Consider the following 27,330-nt stretch of genomic DNA (forward strand, 5'->3'; position numbering starts at 1 on the left):
CAGAATTAGCAGGTGAAAACGTCATGACAAAAGGACTCAATATGACTGCATGTCCACGTCATATGTACAAAATCAACCCTGGCAGTACGGCACTTAAAGCAGCTAGAGGATCTTGTGGGGTCTAGTTGTGCCAGGGTGCATAGGCTTTGCATAGAAATTTGTAATGTATGAGCTTGTGGCGGCGGTTGGGTGAAATCAGGTGTGTTTGGGTGCAGCGAGCAAACCAAATTTTGTTGGCTTTGGGCGCCCCAAGTCATCTTCCCAAGTGTTCCTAAGTTTCCTATTGCATGACAGCAGAAGAGCCATACAAGCATGTACAGCTTGGAGACCAACCTGTCCTCATCGTTGTCAGTGATCACTAGTGTCATGGGGGTGAACGCCTCTGGGGCCAATGGATATGATGGAAGCAGGGCTTGCAAGGCGCTGTTGAGACGTCGCAAAATGAAGGGGTCCGTATAGGTGGCATTAGCAAAGTGAACATCATCAGCTTGTGAAAGAACGTGTCCGCCTGGGAAGAGGTCACCAAAAGTGTGTAAGGCGTGTTGTGTCAGTGTGTGCTGGACCAATTTCTCCTGTGTTATAGGGAGTCAATTGTTACAAGCCAAAGGCAGCACAGGTAAATAACGAAGCCCTCCCCCAAATAATCGGATCACTTTCCTCCAGGCCCAGCTCGTGGTGGATAGAGTTTGGATATTCGTCCCTTCATCTTCCTTACCTTCCTTTCCCCTCCTGCAGCTTACAATTTGCTTTCATTCAAAGCAGACAAGCAGCACTGCACTGAAAGGTTCTCAGAGTGTCTTGTCAGCCTCACCTGCAAGGCCTTTATGATGTACCGACTGTGGGTAACGAGTTGCTGCATGAGAGCAGCGAGTTACCAGATTTAGAATATCTGGTGTAAATGATAAGGTCTGTCTATGAGAGCCATAGTTAATAAAGAAAACATTATGCTTAATTGTGTGTCAGTCACAATATTTTCAAATTTAGCATTTGTAGTTCCTGAATGTATATACTCAATTCACCCATAATCCAGTGGTGTCAATCTATGATCTGAAATCTTCATTTATTAATTCTTGTAAAATCCATTCTCAACAATTTTGTCATGTTGCACATCTGCCTGTCACACTCTATCAGTGGTATAACTCCGATCTGCTTTCACTGGTTGTAAACTCTCCTACACTCTTCACATGGCACTCACCCTTAATACCAAGTGTTGAAACATTACTTAAACTGTCAATGCATCTGATGTTCTTCCAGATATTATTTTTTTTTTTTAAAAAGGTCTTCAGTGTCAGTATGGATATAAGCAATAGTGTTGAAGAAATGAAGTCTGACCAAACATTTGACATTAAAATATAATGAAAAGAAGAAATATATAAGGAAAAAAGTAAAAAGGTTGAAAGGCAGTGCATGTTTGCAGTTCAAGGTAAGTTACCCATGAGGATTACCGACCTGTCCACTCTCTTAATAGACCCTGAGCCAGATGGCTGATTTCTACCCTTCACCTTTCTCTAGTTAGCCCCCTTACACTTTTGTAGGATAGTCACAAACAAATATTGAAACTTTAGTAGATCTTTTATAGTTCAGTTCCCTACACATTGTCACAGTTAGAAATTAATCTATACAGCCTTGCTGCACTCACAGGCAGATATTAGTTTACTGGATTTAATGTCAGTCTTGTCTGGGTAATGGTTAACTAACCAATTTGCTCACCATCGTATTGTCTTATGGAGATCGTGCCACAAGCTGACGTTTGTTTAGCATTTTTGGTGTATTGATTCCTGTTCACAAAGTATCTAAAATGGGAATATTTCGAGAATATTCTTACACAAGTAGTACCCTCTTTGCACTTTTGAAATGGTGAGTTGGATGTTTACGTGCCAGTTCATAAAGACATTTATGTGTATGTAAAAGGGTTCTCCTGTAGTACTACTTTCCAAACTCCTAAATGCCTTTTTGATTCAGCCCCATTGTCTTATTACTTGATCAAGTGCTCTACAGACATCTTCTTTTGAGATGAGACATAGATGAAGGGGTCACAGTAATTGATATTTAAAAATAAATGTGCGGTAGTTACATGTAAGAAGTTGGGTTATTAGTTGGGGGTAAGTACCCACCTCAAGTAATAATCACCATCCTTGTCACAGTAAACCATTAAAGTCACTAAATAAACCTGAGTCCTCTGGTTGCTATGGCACAGATCAAACAGAATAACCTTAGAGGCGCTGGATAAAGTACTTATGAGTACTAAAACTGCAATACAGTCGAAAAGAAACAAATATAGTAAAATTCCCAAAATGAATTTAGAAACATGGAATACATTTTAATAAAATTACAAAAGTGGAACAGGCAATATGAAATTTTAAATTTTCAAGTAGAACTAGTGACAAGAAGCAGTAAGTACCATTGATAGTCAACAGTCATTGTAGCTGGGAACCTAGGTGCAGTTTGAAGATGATTGCGATGAAGCATGTGTTGGATATACCAACCAGGTTAGTTTTAGTCCACGATTTTACCTTCTGACATAAGTCTTTCAAGTTCCTTTCCACCACAGTAGTACACTTCTGAAGCCCCACCTCAGGTAAGGCACAAAGTGACTCACAGGATAGCAGGCAGAGGCCAACATGAGGGTCCAGTCAGTGTTCATTTTGCCACTGGTTAGCTGGGCAGTTGCAGGAAAAGGCCTCTGATAGCTTGTTCTGTCCCTGTAGCTGCAACAGGAGATTAACCTTATGACCCTTGGAGCCAACTTTTTTGACCTGGATGCAAGAGAGAGAGCAGTTCTCAAACAGGAGGTTCAGTCTTCTGATCTTCCATAGAAGTGGGTGCCTGGAGATGCCACATTTAAGCCTGACACACGTTACTTGGTGGGAATGAATTCTGGGAGCACCACAACTAATGGGTTAAAGGTTCCCAGGGCTAGCCCTACCCACTTTGGGCAGTTTTAAGGTAGCCAAAGTCTTCAGCCACACTAAACTTGAGCTCTGAGGGCTGTATGTATGGGGAGGTTGTATAATAATGTTAATTCAAATGCTATTCCACATATAACACTAAAATCCAGTTTTAGGTAGTCCCTTTATCCCCCAACAAACTCAGAGACAGAGGTCAGACGTCTGGGAACTTTCAGCAACCAGACAGTGGAAATGCAGAAATTACTTTGGCATTCTGTTTCCCTAATTTGTTTATTGCCCCCATGTCAAATGAAAATTCCCTAGCAGACCTGTCAAGCAAATCTTGACACTCCAGCACAGTCTGACAGTATGATGTCAACAAGATTCCCACTGTAATGGAGGTCAGTCTGGCTGGATGAGATAGGAGAATGTTGCAGGCCTGGGTGTTAGCTACATTTACTTGTAACAGGGTAGGCTTGTTCACACCCATTGAAATGCTAATTACTGGCTTGAGAGAGCACAATGCAGAGTTGGTTTCTAGGGAGTTAAGGCAGAGCCAAGGTGACTTCTTAAATGTCAGCTTCCAAAATATCTATTAGAAATTGGGCTTCTCTTAATTAGGCTTGAAATAAATATTTGAAAAGGTCCAAAATGTAAATTTTTACCTGTTTAACATTTTTTAAACTTTTTAAAAACTTTAATTTTTGTGCATTTAGAATACCACACAAAACAGATACGGATTCCCACACATGGGAGTATACGGTTGCTGGTGTATGTACTGTATAATGAGAGCAACAATAACATAACATACATTGGGACTGTGCCTCTACATATATTGCAGATGAACAAAAAGGTGCTGTAGAATTATGTGTGTAATTACTGGTTACACAGATAGTGGAGGAGGGTTCTGCTGTTCCAGGGTTAGTAAATAGTCTTGGAGAGGTTGCCAGATATCTCTCGGCCTGGAGATGGTCAGTTGGAGGGATGCATGTAGTTCACTATTATTATCACAGTATATTAAGCTTCATGGTCCATGCTTTCGTTGTAGAAGGGTGTTTGCTGCCTCAGTGGATTGCTACCTCTTTTTTGGCTAGAAGTAGAGCAATTGCAACATATCGATGTAGTGATTTAGGTATGTCCCGACGTATCCAGGAGAGCTAGTAATGGGGTAGGGTCCAGGGTAATATGAGTCCTTTGGGATAGTTTATCAAATACCTTCCGCCAATAAGGTGCAGTAGTGCTGCAGGTCCATGACATGTGGGTAGAATCTTGGTTCCCCTCCTGACATTTAGGGCATTCTGAGGTTCGCGTGGCGTCTATGCGCGCCTGTGTGGTGGGTGTGAAGTATGCCCTGCGTAGAAATTTATAGCGGATGACCATGATTAAATGAGATTAAACTAGTCTGAGTACAGCAGGAGTACCAAACCTTGCCTGTTAATGGGTGGCCTGGGTCACTCTCCCAAGTGGTTCAGAGTTTAAAGTCTCTGGTCAGTAGGAGGTTGAGGCAGGTGTGCTAGAATTAAATATTAACCTATCTCCTTCACTATCAGTAATTAGCAATATTAGTGGGGTGAAGTCCTCTGGAGCAAGTGTGTATGATTTGAGCTTTAAGTGCACTCTGAAGGTGTCAGAGTACAAAATGATCCATCTATGTGGCATTCTGAAGGCCATCATGGTCTATACAGGAGAAGACACGTCCATCAGGGAAGAGATCTCTATTGGTATGAAAGGCCAATTTCATCAGGGTGCGCTGAACTAGTGTTTACCGAGTGATGGGAAGCAAAGGGTCACCAATCAGTGGGAGTATCAGGGAGTAGAGTCCTTCTCCCTTAGCATCCGTGTGAGCGTTTGCCAGGCCCAACAAATGGTAGCCAGTGGTTATATATCCCAGAGGTCTAGTGGTAGACTGGCAGGCAATATCACCATCAATGGCACTGGTGCCACAAAGTCCTTTTCAGGTTTGGAATAGGGTATTTGTGCGTCCGCATGGTACCAATGGTGAGCAAAATGGCACTGCACCACTAGGTAGTATAGATGAAGTTTGGGAACTCCAAAACCACCTCGTTCATATGGCAGTAGAAGGCTGTCCCTGCCAATTCTCTGCTGTTTCCCCGCCCATATGAGCCGCAGTAGGGTGCTCCTTAGAGTTGCGAAGAACGCAGAGGTGAGTGGGATAGGGATGCAACGCAAAATATATTTAAAAAACCATGGGTCTACAACTATATTAATAATTGCTTTGCAGCCCTCTAAAGATAGTGGGAGGCGTTTCCATTCTTCAGTTTGAATATTCAGGTAGTCCATTGCTGGCCCATAGTTCAAGTGTTTCACCTGTTTGTTGCTCAGGTGGATATGGTTGCCCAAGTACTTGACATTGTCCTCACACCAGGCCAGAGGAAATTCAGAATGCACCCAAGTGGTAGCCACTGTGAGTGGAAAGTGCTCAGATTTGGTCCAGTTGAGGTGTTAACCGGAGAGCAGTGTGAAACAGATCACCTCACAAAGGATTGGGCCTAGTTTTTCAGCTGGGTGGTGTATAATAAAGAGGAAATCATTTGCAGTGAAAGGAGTAGCAGACCCGGCTGGAATTGCAAGCCTCTATGGAGATATTTCTCCTGTAGGTGTCTCACTAAGGTGTCCATTGCCAATATAAACCTGCAAGGGGGCAACCTTGCCACATCTCTCTAGTGACTACAAAGGGAGGTGACAGCTTGCCATTTGTCCTAATCCGGGCTGTGGTTGGGAGTATAATGTGATTAGAGAGGAGAAGTAGCACGGGAAGCCCATTTTGCAGGGTACAGCATGCAAAAATGGCCACTCTAAAGAATCGAAGGCTTTCTCTTCTTCTAATAATACAACCGCAGCCGGGACTGCGGGAGAGATTCTGTTAAAGACCGAGGATAGGGTCTGTAGATTGAAGGCAGTGGAGCGGTGTGGGACAAATCCTGACTGAGCTGGGGCTATTACCTGGTCCATGAGGAGCACAAGACGAGTGGCGAGTATTTTGGCTAGGATTTTATTATCAAAGTTTAGGAGCCATATTGGTTGATATGGTCTGCACTGTTGTGGGTTTTTGCCTGGCTTGAGGAGTGGTGCGAGTACTAATTCCAGGGATGTGGAATTCCTATCGCCCGGGACATCTTGTTTGAGGTCAAGGGCAACAAGATTTTATGTTTACTTTGTCCTTGGGACAAGTAGGCCCAACCCTCTGCCTGTTTACAGAGAGTGGAACTCTCTACAGTTGAGGTAATGTGTTTCCAAAAGACAATGCTGTTCGAACTTGTATTTATGGTTCATTATTTGAAAACCTTCATTATTAGGGTGAGTGCTGTAAATAAATGTTTTAAGGTCACACTTCACTACTGACGTTGGTTCCAGTACAAAAAAAAAAAACGTGTATACACATGTTTGAAATGTTTAGGCTATGAGGCGAAGTATAATGCTCCCAGAATGCTCTCTGATTATATGCAAATGAAGTGTCATTTAGTCAAATGTTTTGATGCATGCTAGTATTTCCCAAAAATATTTCTAATGGAAAATCAGTGTAACCATTTTCAACACGATTATGGGAAGCATGAAAATAAACAAACACTGACAAAGCCAACTGATCTGACATATTTTTATAAGTCTTTTAGTTTCATCAATGCGTGTCTTGTTTTGACATGGCTTTTGTAACACTTTATTGTTGTGGGAGCTACCAGGCCCTCAACATTGTAGCAAACACTGGCAAAACCCCCCCAAAACGTTTTTGAACTCTAAAAGCACATGTTGCCACCAGTGGCATAACAAAGGCCCCGCAGCCGCCCCCAGGGGGCCCCTTCAGCACAGCACCTGCCCTGAGTGAGTCTGGAGAGGGGGCTCCTCCATGTTCTTTGCAAAGGGGCACCCTCCAGTTTTGTTACGTCACTGATTGCCACTGTAGTTCCTGACACTGAACAAAACTACTTTGTGTGCCAATATGTTCCTTGTGGAAGAGAAGAATGCGATCACTCACAGTAAAGCCAGCCGAAAGAGAGAGAAATAGAAGTTTAATAAAAACAAAATGTCTTTGTTAACACCAGACCTAATTAGGGACCAAGACCCACATGTAGGTAGCTTTTTGCATGTCGCAAACAGCGACTTTCGCTGTTTGCCACGTGCAAAAAGCACATTGCGATGCACAAACCCAGTTTTGCGATTCGGTAACCTTGTTACCGAATCGCAAAACGGGTTTGCGACTCGCAATTAGGAAGGGGTGTTCCCTTCCTAATTGCGACTCGCAGTGCAATGTAGGATTGTTTTGCGAATGCGGGCGCAAACCAATCGCAGTTTGCACCCATTTCAAATGGGTGCTAACACTTTCACAAAAGGGAAGGGGTCCCCTTGGGACCCCTTCCCCATTGTGAATGTCACTGTAAACATTTTTTCAGAGCAGGCAGTGCTCTGCTCTGAAAAAATGAAACGAAAACGTTTCATTTTTCGTTTTTGTAATGCATCTCGTTTTCCTTTAAGGAAAACGGTCTGCATTACAAAAAAAAAAAAAAAATGCTTTATTGAAAAGCAGTCACAGACATGGTGGTCTGCTGTCTCCAGCAGGCCACCATCCCTGTGAGGCCGCCATTCGCAACGGGGTCGCAAATTGCGACCCACCTCATGATTATTCATGAGGTGAGCATTTGCGGAGCCCTTGCGAATCACAGATGGTGTCAGGGACACCATCCTACATTCGGATTTGCGACTCGCAATTTGCGGGTCACAAATCTGAACCTACCTACATGTGGCCCCAAACTCTTAAAGAAAGTCACAAAAGTGCACCCATGGTATATGTCGTACCCCTATAAAATATTTGTGAACTGTATTTTAGCATGGGTAAATACGCATGTGTAGATTTGCTCATGTGAAAATCTATTGAGCATTTGCAAGTTCATTTTCCCTCCTTCCACTTTCTTCCCAACCCTGGAAGAAGTTCTAATTCTGCCATTGTCAGGAGTAAATGTCCAACCTTTCTTATTATGGGAAAATATTAGAGAGAAGCTGGTGAAAATTGTTAAAACATGCAGGTTAGTAGGTTTGCAGACTCAAAGGCATTCCAGCCCTGGAACTATTGCTTACTGCTTCCTCCAGCCCCAGTATGCAGATCTGCAGAAAGGTGGAAAAATAAGGAAATTGCTACAGTAGGGATTGAAACTGCAAGTATTCAAGCCCTACTATGGTAGTAGCCCTGGTATAATCAGAGAGGCTATTATCAGAGCTCTTACATAATGAGATTGCTGCTATAATTTGGCGCCACACTACATGGCACCAAAGGGACAAGTAGATCTTTTTACAGGACAAGTAGATTTGAGAAGCAACCTGTCCCGTGGACAAGTAGATATTTTAATAAATTCCACACCCCTGTAATTCATGTAAAATAGGTGATGCTCACCAGTCTCAACGGCCTTTGAGTACATGGCAAGGAGGTGTGGTGTTAGTACTTGCTTACAGGCCTTATAGAAGCCTGTGAAGCTGTCTAGGTCAGCGGCTTAAGAGCCATCCAAAGAATATGTAGCCGCAGTGACTTCCTCTGTACAGATGGGTTCACTGAGAAATTGTTGTTGTGCAGTAGTGAGGCAGATCATGCCCACTTCATCGTGATAGGTTGCCCTAAGGGATCATTGTTCACTTGTGTGGAACAGAGGTGGGAATAGTAGTTCGGTCTGTATGCCTACTGTGTCCGTGACGCAAGTGCCATCTGAGCAGTGTAATTCTGCAATATAGGATGCCCCCTTGGGTGGTGGTAATAGTCTAAATAGTGATCATCCTGATCTTTCCCCTTCAATGTATCGACACGCTCTAGCATATTTCCCGAGATAGTGGGCTTCACGTTCTGCAAACTCACTGAATTCTGCCAAGAGAGTGGCCGGGGATGGAAGTCCACTTCAGTGGGATGGTGGGCCTCCGCATGGTCTAGATCCGCTAATGCCTTCTCCACGCAGGACAGGCTCCACAGCAAGTATCGCAGGACTCCGGAGTGTTTGGCCATACATACTTCCCTGGTGTATGCTTTAAAGGCGTCCCAGAGCATAGCCTGGGTTCGTACAGAATCTTTATTGAGTGTAAAATATTCAAGAATAGCAGCACAGGGTTCTGTACGAAATAATTTGTCATGGAGTGCCATATCTGGAAACTGCCATTGACGTTCAAATCTCCCTGGGATGCACAGGGCCATTACCACAGAGGCGTGGTAGGAGAGTGTCAGTGGGAGGTGCATGACATCATGAATCCATGGTGTAGCTGTGGTTGATATCAACCAGTATTCAGTGCAAGACCATGTGTTGTGGGGCTCTGAATGGAAGGTGTAGACCAGTGCGTTGGCGTGCCGCAAGCACCAGGGGCCTTTGAGGAGATATGTGTCGCACAGGGTGCGGAGTACGCGGAGTGAGCGTGGCTTCCTGGAGCATTCCAGTCCATGGTGTCTAATAAGGGGTCGAGAAGCATGTTGAACTCCCTTCCAAGTATTATATGCTCTGCTTCTGTGTGGTTGATCCGGCTCTGTAACACTTGAAAGAAGTCCGGATTATCAGTGTTTGGGGTGTAAAGTTAGCCAAAAACACACACTGGCCTGCTAATTGGCTGCTACTAATACATACCTTCCCCCTTGTCAGTGTCGGTAGCGTAGGGCTGAAATAGTATAGTTTTGTGCACCAAGATGCACACCCATCATGAATAAGTACTGCAATTAGCAAAGAAACGGTGTGTACCCCAGGCCGTGGCAAACCCGTGAGATGGCCCAGGTGCCAAGAGGGTTTCCTGCAAGAAAGCAAAGTGTACGTTATGAAGTTGCAGGTATTCACAACTTGTTTTCCTTTGTGAGGGTTATTAAGGCCTCGGATGTTCTAAGACATGAAATTGGCATCCGTGAATGGTCATTGAGAATCATGCAGAGACATGTATAGGCCTCATAGATGTACTAAACCATGTTTGGTGTGGTCTATGTTTGTTGTGATTTACCAATGTTAAGACATAATAACAAACAAAGAACTCAATAAGAAACAACACACCACTCACACCCGGTGAAAATAAGCCAGGTGCATACCAAATAACTCCAAGTAGAGGAGAACAATATCCCCAGTTCAATGATGATATAAAACCTGAGGGTAGTGATAACGCCATAGTGAAGGCTCCCAGTTTTCAGTTTTTACTGTTTTTTACAGATAAGAGAAAACAATGTTTGACCTTACTGTGTTTATTTGTAAAAGTGGAAAAATACAGAAATGTGTGCTTCTTGTGAGTGATTCTCCCTGCTTTCCTTCACGAATTCCAGATCAACAGCTGAGCAGATACCTGGTATGAGGAGTTAAATAATAGGATGAGATTTCCTTGAAAATGGGCATATATTAACATATATGTGCAAATAATGCTATATTTAGCTGAAGAGAGTAGCCAGAAAATTAAAATAGTCCCCCTCCCTTTAAAACCTACCTCTAATCAGTCTGAGCATGCAAAGCGAGCAAATGTATTCCTCCCTAGAAGAGTTCCTTTCACCCTTCGCCCAGCTATCTATCCACTTCATCTGTCCACCCCTTCACCTTTCTTACTACCCACTCTGCATAATCCATCCATCTTTTCACCCATCCACTTTCAGTATTTTCTTCTATCGTCCTGTCTTTTAACCTCCATCTACTCTCCACCATCTGTCCATTATTCCATCTTCCCATCCATCAACCATTTCACTTTTCCATGCAACCTTCTATTTTTCTATCAATCATTTCACACTTCAATTCAGTAGTTCTTTCACCCTTTTTATGCCTTTTCACATTTCCTTCTTCCTGTCATACTTTATTTCTCCTCAAGTTCTTTTTTCTTTTCTATCTACTAATTTTCTTTCTCTCATCCTTACTTATCCTTTCATATCTTTCTCTCTCATGTGCATTGCTTCCCTCTGTGTTCGTCTCTTTGCATTTTCCTCTATTTATTTTTTGTATGTTTTTTTCCGTCCCTGAAAGTCCACAACCCTCCTTTATGGTATTTCCTATTAATATTTTAATTAGCATTTGACTGCAGTTATATGAAGTCCATAATCACTAATTATTGCTTATGTGAACCTAGTTCACCAGCTTATCAGGCCCAGTGGCAGCCCCTGCGTAATTTACCTGTCGGCTTCTTGATTTGGTAAACGTGATGGGCATCAAGGTATCAGTGCATGTTTATCAGTTAAATAAATGTGGAAATATATCATTTTAGCCATTTCATTTTTTCACAAAATAAATATTGATAAACACAGACGGACATGTTAAAAATAATACCATAAAACTGGGAACCCTACTTGTAGGTAAGTTAAATTGGCCAATTAGTTGTATACCAATTTCATCATGTTGAAAGGAGGAACATAAGCCCTTTACTTCTGGTTTGTGTTGTACTTATTTATATGTAGAATTCTCGGTATCTGGTGCATTCAGAGAATTGTAACCTGGAATGTGCTACCAGCTCGGAGGGTTCTGGACTGGCAGTTACTCTGAGGCTGGTGAGGGAGCTCCATGTTTCTTCCATGTTCTCATTGACTAATACATCTATACTTATAAAAGAAGAATTCCAAAGGTATCTGCATTACGATAGTTAGCAGGGGCAAAGTGCACAGAATGCTATAGCCAACATAAGTGGGTTTCATCAAAAGGCCAAAAAGTAGAGGTCACCCTCAAAAAGGGGCACTTTCCCAACAGTACTCCTGCTGGAGCAAGCCTCTATTACAGAAATTGAACTGAGATCAATCAGCAATTGAACAAAGTCAATGTTAATAAGTCTCCATAAGATGTAGGTTTCTACATTTTCTGTGCATCTCAATTTGAGATGAGACTAGCATTCTTTAGGCTATGGCTACTTACTTATGCATGGTTCTGTGGCGTGGTCTCTCCCAGAGTCCATTTTTGTTAGGGTCAAGCGCGCAAAGCACTCTGTCCCTGTTGTAATCTCTCTATGGGCTTGTAACCACGCCCATGTCACGCCCATCAGTTTGGTTGGTTAGTGGGCTTGCTTTTAAATTTCGCTTGATTTCATTAGTGAAAGGCATGCATACGTCATGCCTTTTCTGATGTTTAGCCCTCCTCAAACGCACCGGCCAACTACTGAAAACATATGAGGCTGCATGTTTTCCGTATGGTTTCTGGACTACTTTTTCTCTTTATTTCGTAGGCAGCGCGATCTCGCTGGGCGGTAGTTGAGCGCTTTGCATGACATCGACCCTGTTACATGGATAATTGCACTTTTGTCAGTAACATGGATAATTGCACTTTTGCCGATATGTTTCACGGTGAACAAACTTCTGTTTCCTTTAGTGTGTCTGCTTTGTGCTCATTGCAGTCGTCGGCTCGCTTATGTGAAACTATTTTACTTTGAAATTTCCAGTTTATGTGGCAAGAAAAGTCTGGTTAGGATTTTACAACTCTAATAGCTCTAACTTGAGCAAACACAAGACCCATTGCATTGCAAATACTTGCAAGTTTATTTATGCTCTTCAGTTTTGATTCCCTGCTCTGTTTGTGATTTTACATGTTTTACTAGTGACTGGATTCTTGCTTGGTGTGTGCATGCATATTTACGTTCTCTGTGAAGGAGTCCATGCTCGGTGTGTCTATGTGTATTTACATAGTGAGTCGTACTCGAGCGTGTATGTGTATTTACATTCTTCAGTAATGAAGGCTTGCGTTGGTATTTGTATGCTGCCTATTTACTCTCTTCTGCAGTTAGTCCATGGTTGGTGTTTTTGCATTCTTTAGTAATGAACGCGTACATGTTAGTTTGTGGGTTGCACATGTATGTACTTCAGTAATGAGTTCATGCTCGATGTATGTATGCTTATTTATGCTTATTTACATTTTTCAGTAGTGTAAGACTCCATCCTTGGTGTGTTTAATAATTTTATTCTTCCATAGTAACGGTGCCCGTGCTACGTAATTTGTTGATTCACGTTCTACTGTTGTTCAGATTCAATGTAGCACTCAAATCTGCCATTTGTATGGGATTGCCTGTCTAAGCGTGTCCGCCAACACGCTAGCAAATAAATCCACACCCTTCACAGATACAAACGGTACGACACCAGGCATGATTATGAAGGGTGCAGATATTCTTTATTTCGGCTGACACAGATCAAAGCATTTAGGCCTTATATTGGTCTTTGTCACAACGTTGAGTGCTGTGTTTGTTTTACAATTAATATACAAACTTAATGAAATGCACCACAAAAATAAAGTACTCCAAATGATATCGCTCATAAATCCTTAGACAGCGGCCATCTTGAAACTTACAATATATGACTAAATGTACTAGACAATACAGGGACAGTATGTGTTGTTTTTACAAAATACATGTGAGTACGTGACTTGTCTTCCTCATAATTCTATTTTGTAATCACTTACAAAAATATGATCGGGCGAAATGGCGTACAAACCACAACTAACAATTTAAGGGATAAAAGGCTGCTTTAATAGAACAGGTCTGGTATAAAAACATTAACTTTGGCATTCAAGCCTTACAAAACTAAAAGTCCTCACTAATAAACTATTAAAACATTTAATATGCAACCCTCCCCGAACTTACAATCTAAAGGCCCATAAACTTTAAAAAAAATGATAAGTCAATCACCTAAACTAATGAAATTAACAACCCTTAACTAAATTAATATTCAACCTAAGGATCAAAAAGCCCTTGAAACTTAACTAAAGAATTTGTTGTTTTTTGGGAGGGTGGGTGGGCCCAAATTAACGAGACTCCTACTGGGTGTGACAAAACGGCGAAAGAGGCTGCCCACACCCTGCCCCTAATATGTAAACCCCACCCTTACACCCGCCCTTCCGGTAAACTAAACCAATCCCCTGCTAAACCCTGTGGTGTATTCTCCCACCGACACCCAATTAGCCCGGGGGAGACCGAGCAAGCCCTCACTCCCCCCAAGCTGCCATCCGGCGAAACAGCGTACAAACCAAGATTCACAATTTAAGGGGTAAAAGGCCGCTTTAATAGCACAGGTCTGGCATAAAAACATTAACCTTGCCATTCAAGCCTTACAAAGCTAGAAGTCCTCACTAATACATATGTCTTCCTAGACCCTGCCCCCACCCTCTAAAAACCTACCCCTCATCAATACCCCTTTCCTATCCCCACCTTAACCCGACCAATCCATTACCCATCTGTCCTGCTGTCCACCTTCTGTAGTTACCCTTGCCTTTCCTCCCTTTTGTTCCTTGTGAAAACTCCATGACCTCTCATCTTTTTGCATCTATCTCCTTCCCCCCCAAAGCCTGTCTGTGAAAAAACCCACCACACAGGAAAACCCGCCAGGTGTTTTCCTGCCCCACCTGAAAAACAACTATGTAAACTTTTAACAATCCCATAATTTCTCACCTAACAGGTCTGCAATCATGATCCTAAGATCCAATAAATAATGTTCATTACCCAAAAAAGACAAATGCACCCCATCCTGCCTAAAAAGCTCAACATCCGTAAAAACAATCTCCTCATGCTGCAAAACTTAAAACCCCTGTGATGACAAAAAATTCTCATCTCCCTATTAACTTTTGTTTATGTTGTTTCTCAATACCTTTAAATGCATTTGCTCCTCTGACACACGCCTTGGTACCAAACTGGTCCACACGATGTGTGTCCCTGCCCATTTTTGCTTTATCCTCACTAGATCCATCTTCATAGCTTTCAAAAGACCAATACCTGATAATGCCACTAAATCGTTCTCACCCAAATGAACTACCAATAAATCGGGACAAACACCTCGCGCCAATCTTTTTGACAGAACATGTAACAGTTCACCCCACCTCATACCTCTTTTACCCACCCAACTAATCTTAATCCTAGCCCCATCCAGACCCAAGTGTCTCCCAAAATGTCGTGAAGAAGCCTGCTTCTCGGCCCAACGCACAAATGAGTGCCCCACTATCCAAACTGAACAAGCTCTGAAGAAGGGGGGGGTGGATGTTAGCAGGTGGGGAGGGAGTATGGGAGGCAGAAAAACAGAAAAAATGATCCATAATATTCAAAACCCTAAGAATAATCAAGTCAGCTTGCTCCCTCTTGATTTATTCTAACATAACATTGAGACCTCCACTGCCCCAAATCCATAACCACCTTGTCTGACTTCCCCAGCAATTTAGCTTCTGTAGCATCTTTAAAACTGAAAGCAACTGATGAGACTTCAAAATAGAACCATCTTGATGAACATATAGAAACCTGGAGTCTGCCGGCAAGATCCTGGCAAAGGAAACCCATCATTGAACCGGACATACCCGAGACCCCTTGCTTTTCAATACCACCTCTTGACCCCTTCCCAATCTTAGATGACCGTAGCCATAAATAAATATCCCGTCTCTTACCTGTACATCCATACACAATATGCCTTCCTTACCTTTTACTCCTAACAACTCGGAAACTCTGAAGGCTCCATGAAAAAGCCATGACATACAAAGGGACATCAAAAGAACTTCCCATGCAGAAAAACAAACATCCTTTAGAACTACGAATAAGGTCTTCAACAGCTGGGAAGTTATGGGGAGCCTACGATCACCTTTTGCGCCCCCTGTCCTAGCCCACCCATCGAGTGTCCTCCTACAAATTTCTCCCTCTACCGGATCATATTCCCCAAAATAAATACTATAAAAGGAAATATCAGACACCTTACCCGATATAGTAACTGCAGACAAACCCATTTCAATCTGTTGCATAATAAACTGCACCACATCTTCCCGTCGTTCTCTACACACAGCCGCCCCGCCCTCCCTTCTAACAGCACCTGAATTTAGAAATTCTGACCAAGCCTGGTCATAGCTCCTTTTTGTAGATTTAGCTATAGACTGTGGAACAGTTCCAACATCCTCACTCTCCTATCTCCCACAACTCCCCAGGGACCGCTGTCTTCTGTGCATCTGCTCCCGGTGCCAGCCCACGGAATCCCTGCCACTGAAAACGAGAAATCTTCCAGGTGCGCTGGAAGGAGTCTAAAAGCCGACTGACTGTTGGATTTTGCCATTTCAGCACCCTTACCGCATCTTTTTACCTGGGAGATCGCTTCATCAACTGAAGCACAATGCACAACAGAGTCCTCCTCAGCAATGAAATCATTAATGGAAGCCCCCACCGGCCATGACAAGTGATGAATCAACCGAAACTCACCTTGCTGATTCTTAGGCACAACTCCCAAAGGAGAAATAGTCAAATTAGGCAATGGCCAACAATGGAAGGGGCCCACAATTCTGCCCAATTCTAATTCCTTCCGTAACTTAGCCCCCACTATCTCAGGAAACTCCCTTGCAGACTTCAAATTATTAGCCCATCTTCGTACCCTGGGACCTTGATAACACAATTTAAAACCTTCCGTGAAACGCCACAACACATTTTTGGCTTCAGTCACTTGGGGGTAAAATTGCAACCAATATCTAAAAATGTCTAATTTAATAGGTGTAGGGCCCCTTACCTGCCACTTGTTGCACATGTCCCCTGCCCCTCTCACCTCCTCTACCATGTGCACCCTGCCATCCCCAGTGCAACCCTCCGAAGCACTGGAACGCAAGATGTCTACCTCCACAACTGGAGCAGTCATGACGAAATTTGCTGCCCTCTTGTCGCATATCTTACCCCATATTGGGTGGGATGCCCCTGAAAGGGCTTATATTGTAAGAGTAATCCACTCGCTGTGTGTGTTGTTGGACCATTTCTTCCAGTTTTAAGCCACTGCATCCACAATTCATTATCAATTTATCCCCAAACCTTATTCGGATAAATGGCCTTCCTAGCCCTAAACTCCTCATCCTATCTGAACCAACCAAAACCACCATAGTCCATTTGAGCCCTTTGTACGATATCCATGTACTTAAATAACGCTACACACCTTTCTGGATAACGCTCGCAATGCACACTGGTGTATAGCAAAAAAGCTGAAGTCCAATTCTCAATAGTAGTAGGTACTCTAGGGCTACGTGCCAGTTCCCATTCCTCTTCCTTGGAACCCTCTTTGGCCTGAACTTCCCTATGAAGGAGCTTGAAAATGTCAATAAATTCACCTTTCCATATTTTGTCATTCAAATTCTGAGTGAGATGCGCCCCCAAAGGCATTGACACTCCCATGTATGGCATTTTTTTTGTTTTTTATAATGCCCCCAGACACTTCACTTTCAGCAACGTTATCAGAGACCTGACCATTACCTACCTGACTCAATTCCGACTTACCTGAAGTCTCCTCTGAACCACTACCCACCTGAGTTGAAACTTCTATGAAGCCCTCACTCTTACCAAATACCAGTGTTTAAATTTCCATATCCTTACCCAAATTTTTCTACACACCGTCAAACCAAACATTTAACAAACCGCCCCTCTCTGACTGTGTTCTATATTTCTCACATCTAGGTAAGTTTCCAGCAGTAAACATCTGACGATCTCCTCCAACCCGACAATCGCTCCAGGCCGCCTTATTGGTTGTTTCATGTAAGACATCCAGCTTGCATCCCTTCTGCACTGACCTCCGATGTCTCCTTTCAACCTCCTCCGCCTCTTCCTTATCCTCGTAGTCTAAAACTTCCTCCTCAGTATCTTTTTCCAGCTCAACAAAACTAGTGCCCTGGCTAGTGGACGGCAGTCCTTCCACCACTGGATAGACTTCTTGGATGCCAAAACCAGGACCAGATGCATCCCCCGGTGTCGGGCGAGCCGCTCCGGGTCTCATCCTCTCTTCCAGCCGATGTCCTGAGGGTGCCCCGATCCCCACCGGCAACCTTTTACTACATGCTGGCCGACCAAGCCACTTTGTCGAAAACTGCTCCTCACGCCCGCCCAGAGCATGAGTGCTGTCACACCCAGACTGCGACGCTCCTGACCCTGGCTGCCAAAAATCCAATCTAACTTGTGCCATACCTGCCTTACCATTACCACTTGCCTCACCACAAATAGTACCCCTCATTACTACTCAACTGCTGTCCATAAACTCAGCCTGTTCCCCCGCCTTAAAAATAGTCTGATTCTGAACCTCCCATTCTTGCACCTTATGGAGCATGGGACTCACCAACCTCCGAACAAACTGTATCAACCTACCATCCTGCGTGGATAAAGGCCTATCTGACCGGCCAACGCTAAAATTCAAACTTATCTGCTCTTCCTGCCCATCATCTTCCTCATCTGATATAGTAATCACGGAGTCATGATTTCCAGCAGTGGGCGCCGCCATCTTGTCATCACCTCCTAACTGTCTTTCCTCTAAAGCTCTCTTCCCTCACTTGCCGCTTGTTACTGAGGGGAGAAGAGCTTGTTTTCTAACTCTCTTCGACACGCGCGTATGAGAACGCGCATGCGTGCTACCTGCCCACACCCCGAAGCGGCCCTCCTCTGCTACCGCACTCTGCAATCCAGTTTGCCTGCCTCGAGACGCCACGCGCTGGCGAAGAGAAGCCCCCGAGCACCTCGCAAACTTCGCACCATTCCTCGCAGTCTGCAGACTATTCGCTGGTATGGCCATTAAACTCTCCGACACAGAAATGGTATCACTTTTTGGCGATATTCTCATTTTACACCCAGAAACACTTTTTGGGCGAAATTTCTTTGGGAGGGTTGGCACGCTATTACGGCTGCCGCCACGTCTTCAGAAGACACTCTTTTCGGCCTGCGTAATCCCACCCACTCCTGCTCCAATACCCCCTCCTGTAACAAAGCCTCCATCCCTTCCTCTTGGAACTCTTTTAAAGCCTGCACTACCTTATTAGGCTTATCCATAATTCCAACAACACCACTGAACAAACAACTACTAACCCCACTAAACTTACAGTTCTAAGGCCTGCCATCCCAAATCAACGAGACACCTACTGGGTGTGACAAAACGGCCAAAGAGGCCACCCAAACCCTGCCCCTAATATATAAACCCCACCTTTACACCCGCCCTTCCGGTAACCTAAACCAGTCCCCTGCTGACCCCGTGGTGGATTCTCCCACTGATGCCCAATTAGCCCGGAGGGAGACTGGGCAAGCCCTTGCTCCCCCCAACCCCCCATTGTGCATGTCAACAGATATATGTACGGAACATGGCATTAATTTGCATACTAGGACAAATTACCACAATGAACAACCAGCTGTACATCCCAACCTTGCCAGCCCACGTAAAGCAGCCATCTTGAAACTTGCCCTTATATATTGCATAATGTATGCATTGGTATATAATTGGCCTAACAAACCTATATTTTTACAGAAAAGGTATTTTCCTATACAATTGACACAATCCTTTTTAGTTCAAGCACACAAGTGCTTTGATCTGTTGGAAGTATTTTGGGCTTTTAACCACGCCCACCGCACTCCTATCACTTTCACTCGCTCATGTGCTTGTCTTTCAAAAATCCTTTATTATCATTGCTAAATGCTTTACGTTTGTCCCGCCTTGGGGATGTTTGTTACCGCCTTGCAGACTTCCCTATTACATGGATAATTACACAATTGCCGACATGTTTGTCTGTGAGCAAACTCATGCTCATGGGCCGTGGTGCTTTGAATTGGCTCGCTTACCTTTACTTTTACTTTTCATTTTCAGTTTATATGGCAAAAAAAGTCCAGTTAGAACTTTACAACCCCAATAGCTCTAACTGGAGAAAATGCGAGACCCATTGCATTGCAAATGCTCGTTTTCTTTCCGTCGGACAAAATCATCGGCCATACAAGTGCATTGCAGTAAATTTGTAGTGTTGAAAACGAGATAATTTATGGAGCGCAAATTACTCACTCTTTGTTTTCCTACAACAGCTTACTCACAGCTCCATTGGACAATGTCCCCAGGCAGTAATCCCTAGACGCCCTGTGAGTGGTTTGATTTACTACTCTGCAGGACAGATGCTGCCTTCTCAAATGAAGCCTTTTCAACCTCCTACGTTGACTGTTCGTTCTGCATTGTTTACAGTCTGTGAGAGTAGTCATTATTTCTGAACCCTCGTCACAACTCGGGGGTACACCGGTTCAGGTCACATGATTTGGGTGTTGGGGTGGAAGTGACTCAGCGTGCAGTCCCACTGTTGTTAACATTCCCGCATACCCGTGAGAACACTTGCAGTTGTAAGTTTTCAGCAGTCCGCATGGTTATTGTTTTGTCTGTTTTTCCAGTATCTGGTGTGCAAAAGGAAGCTGGAAAGCAAAAAGGAAGCCCTGCTGATCCTGTCTAAAGAACTGGACACCTGCCAGCAGGAAAAGGACCAGTACAAACTGATGGCCAACCAGCTTCGGGAGCGACATCAATCTTTGAAGAAGAAATACAGAGAGCTGATTGTAAGTCTGCTGTGCCTCCCGCTGGGAGACTGTTAGGGTGCCGTGAATAGCCTGTTGTGTGATGTTCTCCTCCGGTGTAGTAAGGCCCTCCCTTTTTAAGTCACACCTCCACTTAATTATCACGTTTGGGATAAACAGTTCGCACTATTTGATAACTACACATTTGATGCCAGCTATTCAATGCCAATATCTAAAGTGGAAAAGAGGCTCTTGATATATTCAAAGGAGTGAGGTTTTCTGGCTGTAAAATCAAGTTTCTGCTATGTGTGTGCTTTTTTAATTCTCTGCGCGCGTCATCTGTACTCGGTAAAATGTCTTCAAATTGAGCTCATCTTGCTTCCTATTCAAATGTCTCTTTGTGCAACACCAAGGCATGCCTTTTCACCCCAGCCACAGCTAGGGACATTAGAAGAGCGCTGGAAAACATACAAAATTAGTATTGAAATCGCCTCTTTGTACTTTACCGTACCATGGCCATAAGTTAAAAAATCATCAAAACTGCTTTAGCAGAGGGAAGGTTTGCTGCTGCAACAGGCGATAAACTCAACGCGGAGTGTGCTGCTAATGCTGAAAGGCCCAATATTTCCCCCATTTTCTCGCCTGCAGAGGGGCCTGGTCTGCTAGGCATCACGAAATAGATGTTTTAACCTTGTTTGTGTTATTTTTGCACGGCTAGCTAAAGCACTTTTTAAAACAAGCTTTTGGAACTAAGGGCAATACACTTGTTTAGATTTAGGCATGTGAAGTCTCTGTTAAGGAATATAACTGCATGTAGTTTTATACATTGATAATGCAGCGTCTTGAATAAAACTATTTAGAAAAATAGATGTGACCCACCATTTCTGAAAACCTTTCCAGTTTTAAAACTTTCGTTTATTATGCCATTTAGGGCACGGCCGACCCCTTTGGATTAGGGTGCATGTAACTTCACCCTTCATCAATTGAGCGCACTTCCGACGCCAGGCGTTTGATGCTTCGGAAAAATATGTTAAAAATAATGTTCAGTGTATAGATGAGAACAATGGAGAGCAATTATAATTTTTTTAAAATTCTCTATTAAATATGTAGTGAAGTTCTACTCCGACTGAAGTGTGACGAAAGGTGAGATTTCAAATCCTGGCCACTACTTTTCTAAAAGATTTACTGCATGTTTCGCTCTCACACTCTACATTCTGTTCCCTGAAGGCTTCTGGGGCTCGAGAGTCGTGCTACATCCATACCACAATTTCCTTATAAGCAAGCAAAACGTTTATTCTGTAGGCCCTCCCCCCCAGGGCATATTTCTTTCAGCATATTCGATGTTGTTGCTGTGTTCGTATGATTCCTAGGTTTTTGAGACTTTGTCATTGACACTAGGCTTCTTAATTGCAAAGTCTTTTACGAATTCAGAGTTGGTTTATGAGGAACATGCAAGTTATTGCATTCTGTATTTTTTTTTGGCTCTTTCTAGGTCAGGGCATCCAGGGTTACGAATGTATCACATTGAAACTGAAATAGCAGAGTTCTTTTTAGTAATAAAGTTGTAGAGTGAATGGCAGTTTCGTGGTCTGGGGCTTTTTGGTCATGTCATTAGGTATGTGGTCTCAGTTGGCTTTGCTGTTTTCTATCATGTGGAGTGAGCCAGAACAGTCTGGGCGGGCCATCAAATGTCAGTTTACCAAAAAGTGAAGCACATTTAAATGTCACTGTCCTGAGTAACTCCACGCCATGTGCTGCTATCACATTTTTGGTCCATACCTTGAGCTACTAGCTCTGTGCAAGATATGCCAACTCCATTTTCAAGGTAATTCTTTACGCTTTTCATAGCAGCGTCTTACTTGGAGCCAGGACTGAACATCTATGACCAGTGCTGACATTTAGCATCTACTTTAAGTTGAAGGCCCTGTCAAGGTTTCAGCAGGATTAGTTCTTTATTGCCCTGCAGTTTTCTCTTCTATAGCTAGGACAGCAGACTAGTTGAACAAGCATTATTCAAGTACTGTCTAACTGAATCTTTTCTGTATCTCTAATCTGTTCATATCCAACATGGATTGTATTCATCATTTGCTCTGCAAGGATAATAACAAAGTAATCAGGACACCCAACCTGACTCTTTCCATTTGTGGCTTAACCTTCATATAGTTCTCAGTTTCTATTACATTCATTTCCTTATGTCATATATGTTTATTTGAGCTTCCCTATGTTCTGGGAGATTCAAATATGATGCACCAGGGAAATACGTTGTGGCTGAATTTTATTTGAGATGGACTGCAAGTTCTGTTACTTGGGCTCTTGAGATGCTTTTGCACTATCCTGGGAATCAGAGGTTTACAACTTACCTGGTTTTGGTGACATTGTGGTCCCGTCTCTGTCTGCCCTAATTTGCAATGCTTCTATCCCCAGGCTGGCGATGTGGTAGCTCTTGCTCGTCATCCTCCGAATCAGGGTCTTCAGGGGTGAGATGTAGCCCACATCTGGTGGCAATGTTGTGCAGGATAGGGCATGCGCCTACTATCTTGAAAGCTGTTATTGGGGCATACAGGAGCACACTTCCACTTCTGTGGAGGCATCGGAATCTTGCCTTTAACAGTCCAAAGGTCCTCTCTATGAAATTTCTGGTCCTCCTATGTGCACTGTTATATCGCCTCTCATTCTCATTGCTGGGTGTTAGGTACGGGGTAAGTATCCATGGTTGTAGCGCATATGCACTGTCACCTGTGTGGCAAAAATTAACAATGTTAGCAGGGCATGGATGGTTTCTACAGTGACCTGTGTGTATGGCTTCAGGGTGTCTGCAGCAATACCTAATAGATAACCGTCTCCAAACTCCCCACGTTCTAGGCGTTGGTGTATCCCATTGTGCCTGAAAATGTAAGAGTCGTGTACTCCCTGGAAATTTGGCTACCATGTCAGTGATGACATAATGGGCGTCACATACCACCTGGATGTTCAGTGAGTGGGTACACTTCCGGTTGCGGAACAGATATTCCAAATTTGCAGGAGGGCAGATTTGTATGTGTGTCCCGTTTTGGTGACATTCTTGCTGGCCACCATCTCCAAAATGGTTCTGGAGCTAGATATCTAGGTATTGTATTCCAGACTTGTGTGTTGTGGTGAAGGGAAATGTTTAAGAGGTTAACTTTTTAAGTCCCTCTGCCCCAGGGGTTGTTTGCTTTTTTCTTCTACTTGAAATGTAGCAATGCATATGGGAGGAAAAAGGAGTATTAATGTAGTGGACTACAGAGCGGAGGCATCTGAGGAAAGGTCAGAGAGGCTGCTCCTAGCTCTATATCATGAACTTACATGGCTCCTGCCTCATCCACTGTTATTCCCTTGTCTTAGTGCCTCAGACTGACCTAGCCCAGACAACACACTCAACTCATCTGGGTAAAGACCTGTGCACCATGCTTTCATCAAGTAGAAAAGGTGAGGGGCCATCTAAAGACACTTTTGTTCTTGGACACATTTACCTTCTCTTCCTGCTTTCCCTTTTCCCCTAAGCCTCAGCTCTCGGTGCATCAGATCCTCTGCACCCTCAACTCTCAAGCTTTTTTTTATACTTCTTGCTTTTTTTACTTGCCCATCCCAAAAAGGCTGGCAGTGCTTAACATTGTGCCTTTGTATGACAAACGGGGATGGGTGAGAGTTGCAGTAGATGATCGATAAGCCAGCAAGCGTGGGTGGATGAGCGGCGGCAGGTAATGATGGCAGTGTTGCAGCTGGCAGATTTTGGAAAGTCTGTGAATGTATACATTGTAGTGCCTCATCCCCCTTCTCTCAAACATCAGTCACTGGGACATTTCATCTTCTAGCAATAGGAAAGTATATCCTACAAAGTGCTTCTATATAGGAGCCCACCTAAACATTAAAGAATTCCGCACTCAGATGAGGAGCAGACCCAGTGATGAAACATGCCACCTCGTTGCATGAAGATCTTGTGTCCTTTAACCATAAATGTTTGTTTGTGTAACCTGATTCAGTGCAAATATCTAAACATAGTATTTTGATTTCTCCTAAAAAACTTTCTCTCCTTGATGGTTAAGATGACTGAACGCATTCATGTTCATGGTCCGTGTTTGATCTGTACCAATCTCAAACCTATCGTGTTCACGATTATGGTCGCTGCCTCTGCCCCTGACCTTGAATGGGATATAACCTTTGTATGTGACGCATGTGTGTTATTGATTTACATGCTGTGCACTTTCCTGCCACCTAGTGTTAGATTCTCCTTCCTGTACTTCTTTGTAGAGGGATAAGGCTGGAGTTTAGGGAGTAGAAAGATCACTGTATAGCACAGTTTGTGAGAGCTTGACAGAGTTCTGTGTCCTTCTCCCCCTCCTACTTATTTATGCTTAGTTATTGTGATCTTTAGCCGTAGTGGTCTAGTACAGTCGCTGATCCTCACTTTACAGATCCATATCATTAAGTCAAAGTATGAGGTTATAAATCTGCCACCCTACGCTATTGGAGCTGTAGGGTCTCCTACAATATACAGCCTCCCAAGATACAGACCAGTACTGGATCTGTATGTTGATTAACTGTAAAGAGGATCACAGAGTAATATGTACACTTTTAGGAAAGAACCAATTTTGTGCTTTACTCCTGAAATTGTGCATTGACAGCTTTGCTGAGTAAAGGATTATCAGCACACTTGATTCACAGGCTTCAAGACATCCAGACAACAGTGGCTGGAAAGAGACGGTTACTGTTGTCCTCATCTATAGGATTGGTCAAGTCAACATTTAGTTTTCTTAGGACATGGCACCTCAGTAGTAAATGTTCTATCATACCTCATCTCTTGTAGTTCCTTGTACTGCGTGCTGTATTAGTTTATCCAGTGCTTAATTTGTGAGGCTGGCTACTAGTGGTGTCCTCTGGCACTTATTTCTGGGAACTGGGACTTTTGCCAATGTTCCACATGATGATCCTAAAGTCCTGACCATGATTTTGACTTAGCTTACCTGTCTCTAACCCACTTATCCTCATCCCAAACATGCATGTTGCATCATTGCAACATCATGTGAAGTCGCAAACACATACACGCCTTTTTCCATTCAGTAGTTAAATATTTTTGACCAAGTGCTGCAAAAGAATGTACAGCAAATATGATTCATCAAGGAGTGAATCGGGTGACAAGTACATCCCATGATCTCCCCCGCACTGAGGTTGGTCTCTGGTGAAAATCGTCTGTGCTTCGCTAATGGGGTTAGGTAGGGCATGGCTAGTAGGTAGAGGTCATGCCCAGTGGCACATATGCATGCCTCACTGTACCCCAAACCCACCTCTTTTCCCTATGCCTGCTGCTATCTGCACATTCGACTTTGCTTACTCTGCCCAGCAGTGGAGTGGTGCTCATGCCACCTGAATGCAGCCCAGTGCCCACCTCTGTGAACCTGGCTCATAAATTACTCCATCCCCTGGGATGGTGGGAGAGATCATGACTGTGTTTGCACCGTGCAAACTGGGAATCTGGGATGGACCTTTATCTTGAACTGAGGCTAAAGTCATAAAATTCAGCTATATCTCAATGACATTAAAGCAGAATTTGCCCCACAGGAACAACAGGGAAGAGTAATTTTGCAAACCATGTAAGTTTATTAACAAAGTAGTAAAGATACAGTTTCAAATCAATTAAGCATAAATAAATAGTTACCCAAATACAGGATGTATGAATATAATCCAGATAATACATATTGGCAAAAGCAATAAAACATTAATGAAGACCATATTTGCAAAGTATCTATGGCAACGGCGCTGGCCCCAAATTGAGTACGGGATGATTCACACTAAGACTTTGATCTGAACTTGAGGACATACCAGGAATCAGCTCAAACAAAGGACTAATGTCCTGCAGCCAGCATCGACCAGTCCTGGTTCTGGCTGTGTGACTTTGGTGGATTCTTTTGAAGAATGTGTCATTTTTAAGTGCTTCAGTATCTATTTGTTTAGAATTACGTTGTTTGATTGAGGAGCAGGGTATCCATTTGACCTGGGAAAGAGTATTCACCCAAGCGCTGATTCTGCACTAAGAGCTCAGACTTTGGGACCGAAATATACATAGAGGGATGGTGTGTACCTTGGTAGGAGGGTCCAGGCATTGGTACTGAAATATGCACCGTGTTGGGCCCAGGCTCAGGAACCGAAATATGCGTAGAGGGTTGGTGTGCACACTGAGGAGAGGGCCCAGTTTTTGTACCCCAAATATGTACAGAGGGTTGGTGTTTACACTGAGGGGAGAGCCCCAGGCTTTGGGAACAATATGTTCAGTAGGTGTCAGTTTCGAGACGTAGTGCGCACTGCAGTGATGCCAGATGTGTGCATTCCGAGCTCAGACTTCACGGTGCCAATTATTATACTTTAGGTTTTCAAGCTCAATTATTTACTGTGAGATAACCCCGCTTTGTGTGTCAGTGGAGATTGTGGACAAAAATGTGTGTACACCGAGAAGAGCTGGAAAGTACACAGAGAGTTTCATGGCGGGGTTGGGGGGAGTTTATGAGAGGGTTAGAGCAATACTGGGCTGGAGTACAGATGAATCAGTGCCGTGATTGCTCCGTCCAGGGTGTTGGGATGGGGACTGAGGATCTGTGTTTTCCCAGGACCCTTGCTGATCTAAATTGTACACTACTGAATGCCTGTGGATGGAATGTACACTGGGTCCGATATGTGCACTGAAGGCCTTATAAAAAACTAGAGGGCCGAATGTGCAGCTCCTTTGTCTTCTGTGGTGGTCTAGGGGCATCAAAAAGGGGTCAGTGTCCACTGTGGGCCTAGGACCAAGGTCCATCCAGGATGACCAGTCCTACATAGATGGTACCTCAGTAAAGGCCGAAATATGCACTGAGAGGCCTTTGCATCCAGGGGACAGCCCATGGAGCATTGACTTTGAGATGGAGGGTCGGGTGGGGCTGTGGGGAGAGTGGCAGTGAAGTTTTCACTGAGAGGTCGCCATGAGCAATTGAGGAGCTTTGCTTCACGGTGGAACACCCGCTGAGGGATTTGACTAGAGTGAGCTCCGACTAGCCAATCACAAAGGGCATTCTCTCTGTATCTGTGCCAAAGTGCGTACTGGAGGGAGTAACGTCAGGATATTTTATGTTACTAGTCCGATGTTATTCGCAGATGAATGACGTAAGGCAAAGCGAAGGACAGCAGCGCATGATATATGGAGAATCTGCTGCCTTCTCTCGTTGAGTCCGATGTATTTTTCTGAATCAGC

General features: G+C 43.7%; 1 protein-coding gene across 4 annotated transcripts in view; it reads left to right on the forward strand.

Annotated features, from left to right (window-relative positions):
- Nucleotides 1–27,330, forward strand: part of CCDC149 (coiled-coil domain containing 149) — a 315,035-nt gene that overhangs the window by 62,030 nt on the left and 225,675 nt on the right. For all 4 annotated transcript variants that reach the window (XM_069202164.1, XM_069202165.1, XM_069202167.1 and 1 more), the window contains exon 2: nt 19,971–20,132. In XM_069202164.1, the coding sequence (XP_069058265.1) occupies nt 19,971–20,132 (162 nt within the window). The remainder of the gene's footprint in view (nt 1–19,970; nt 20,133–27,330) is intronic.

This window comes from Pleurodeles waltl, chromosome 1_2, assembly GCF_031143425.1.
Source record: "Pleurodeles waltl isolate 20211129_DDA chromosome 1_2, aPleWal1.hap1.20221129, whole genome shotgun sequence".
Taxonomy (NCBI): domain Eukaryota; kingdom Metazoa; phylum Chordata; class Amphibia; order Caudata; family Salamandridae; genus Pleurodeles; species Pleurodeles waltl.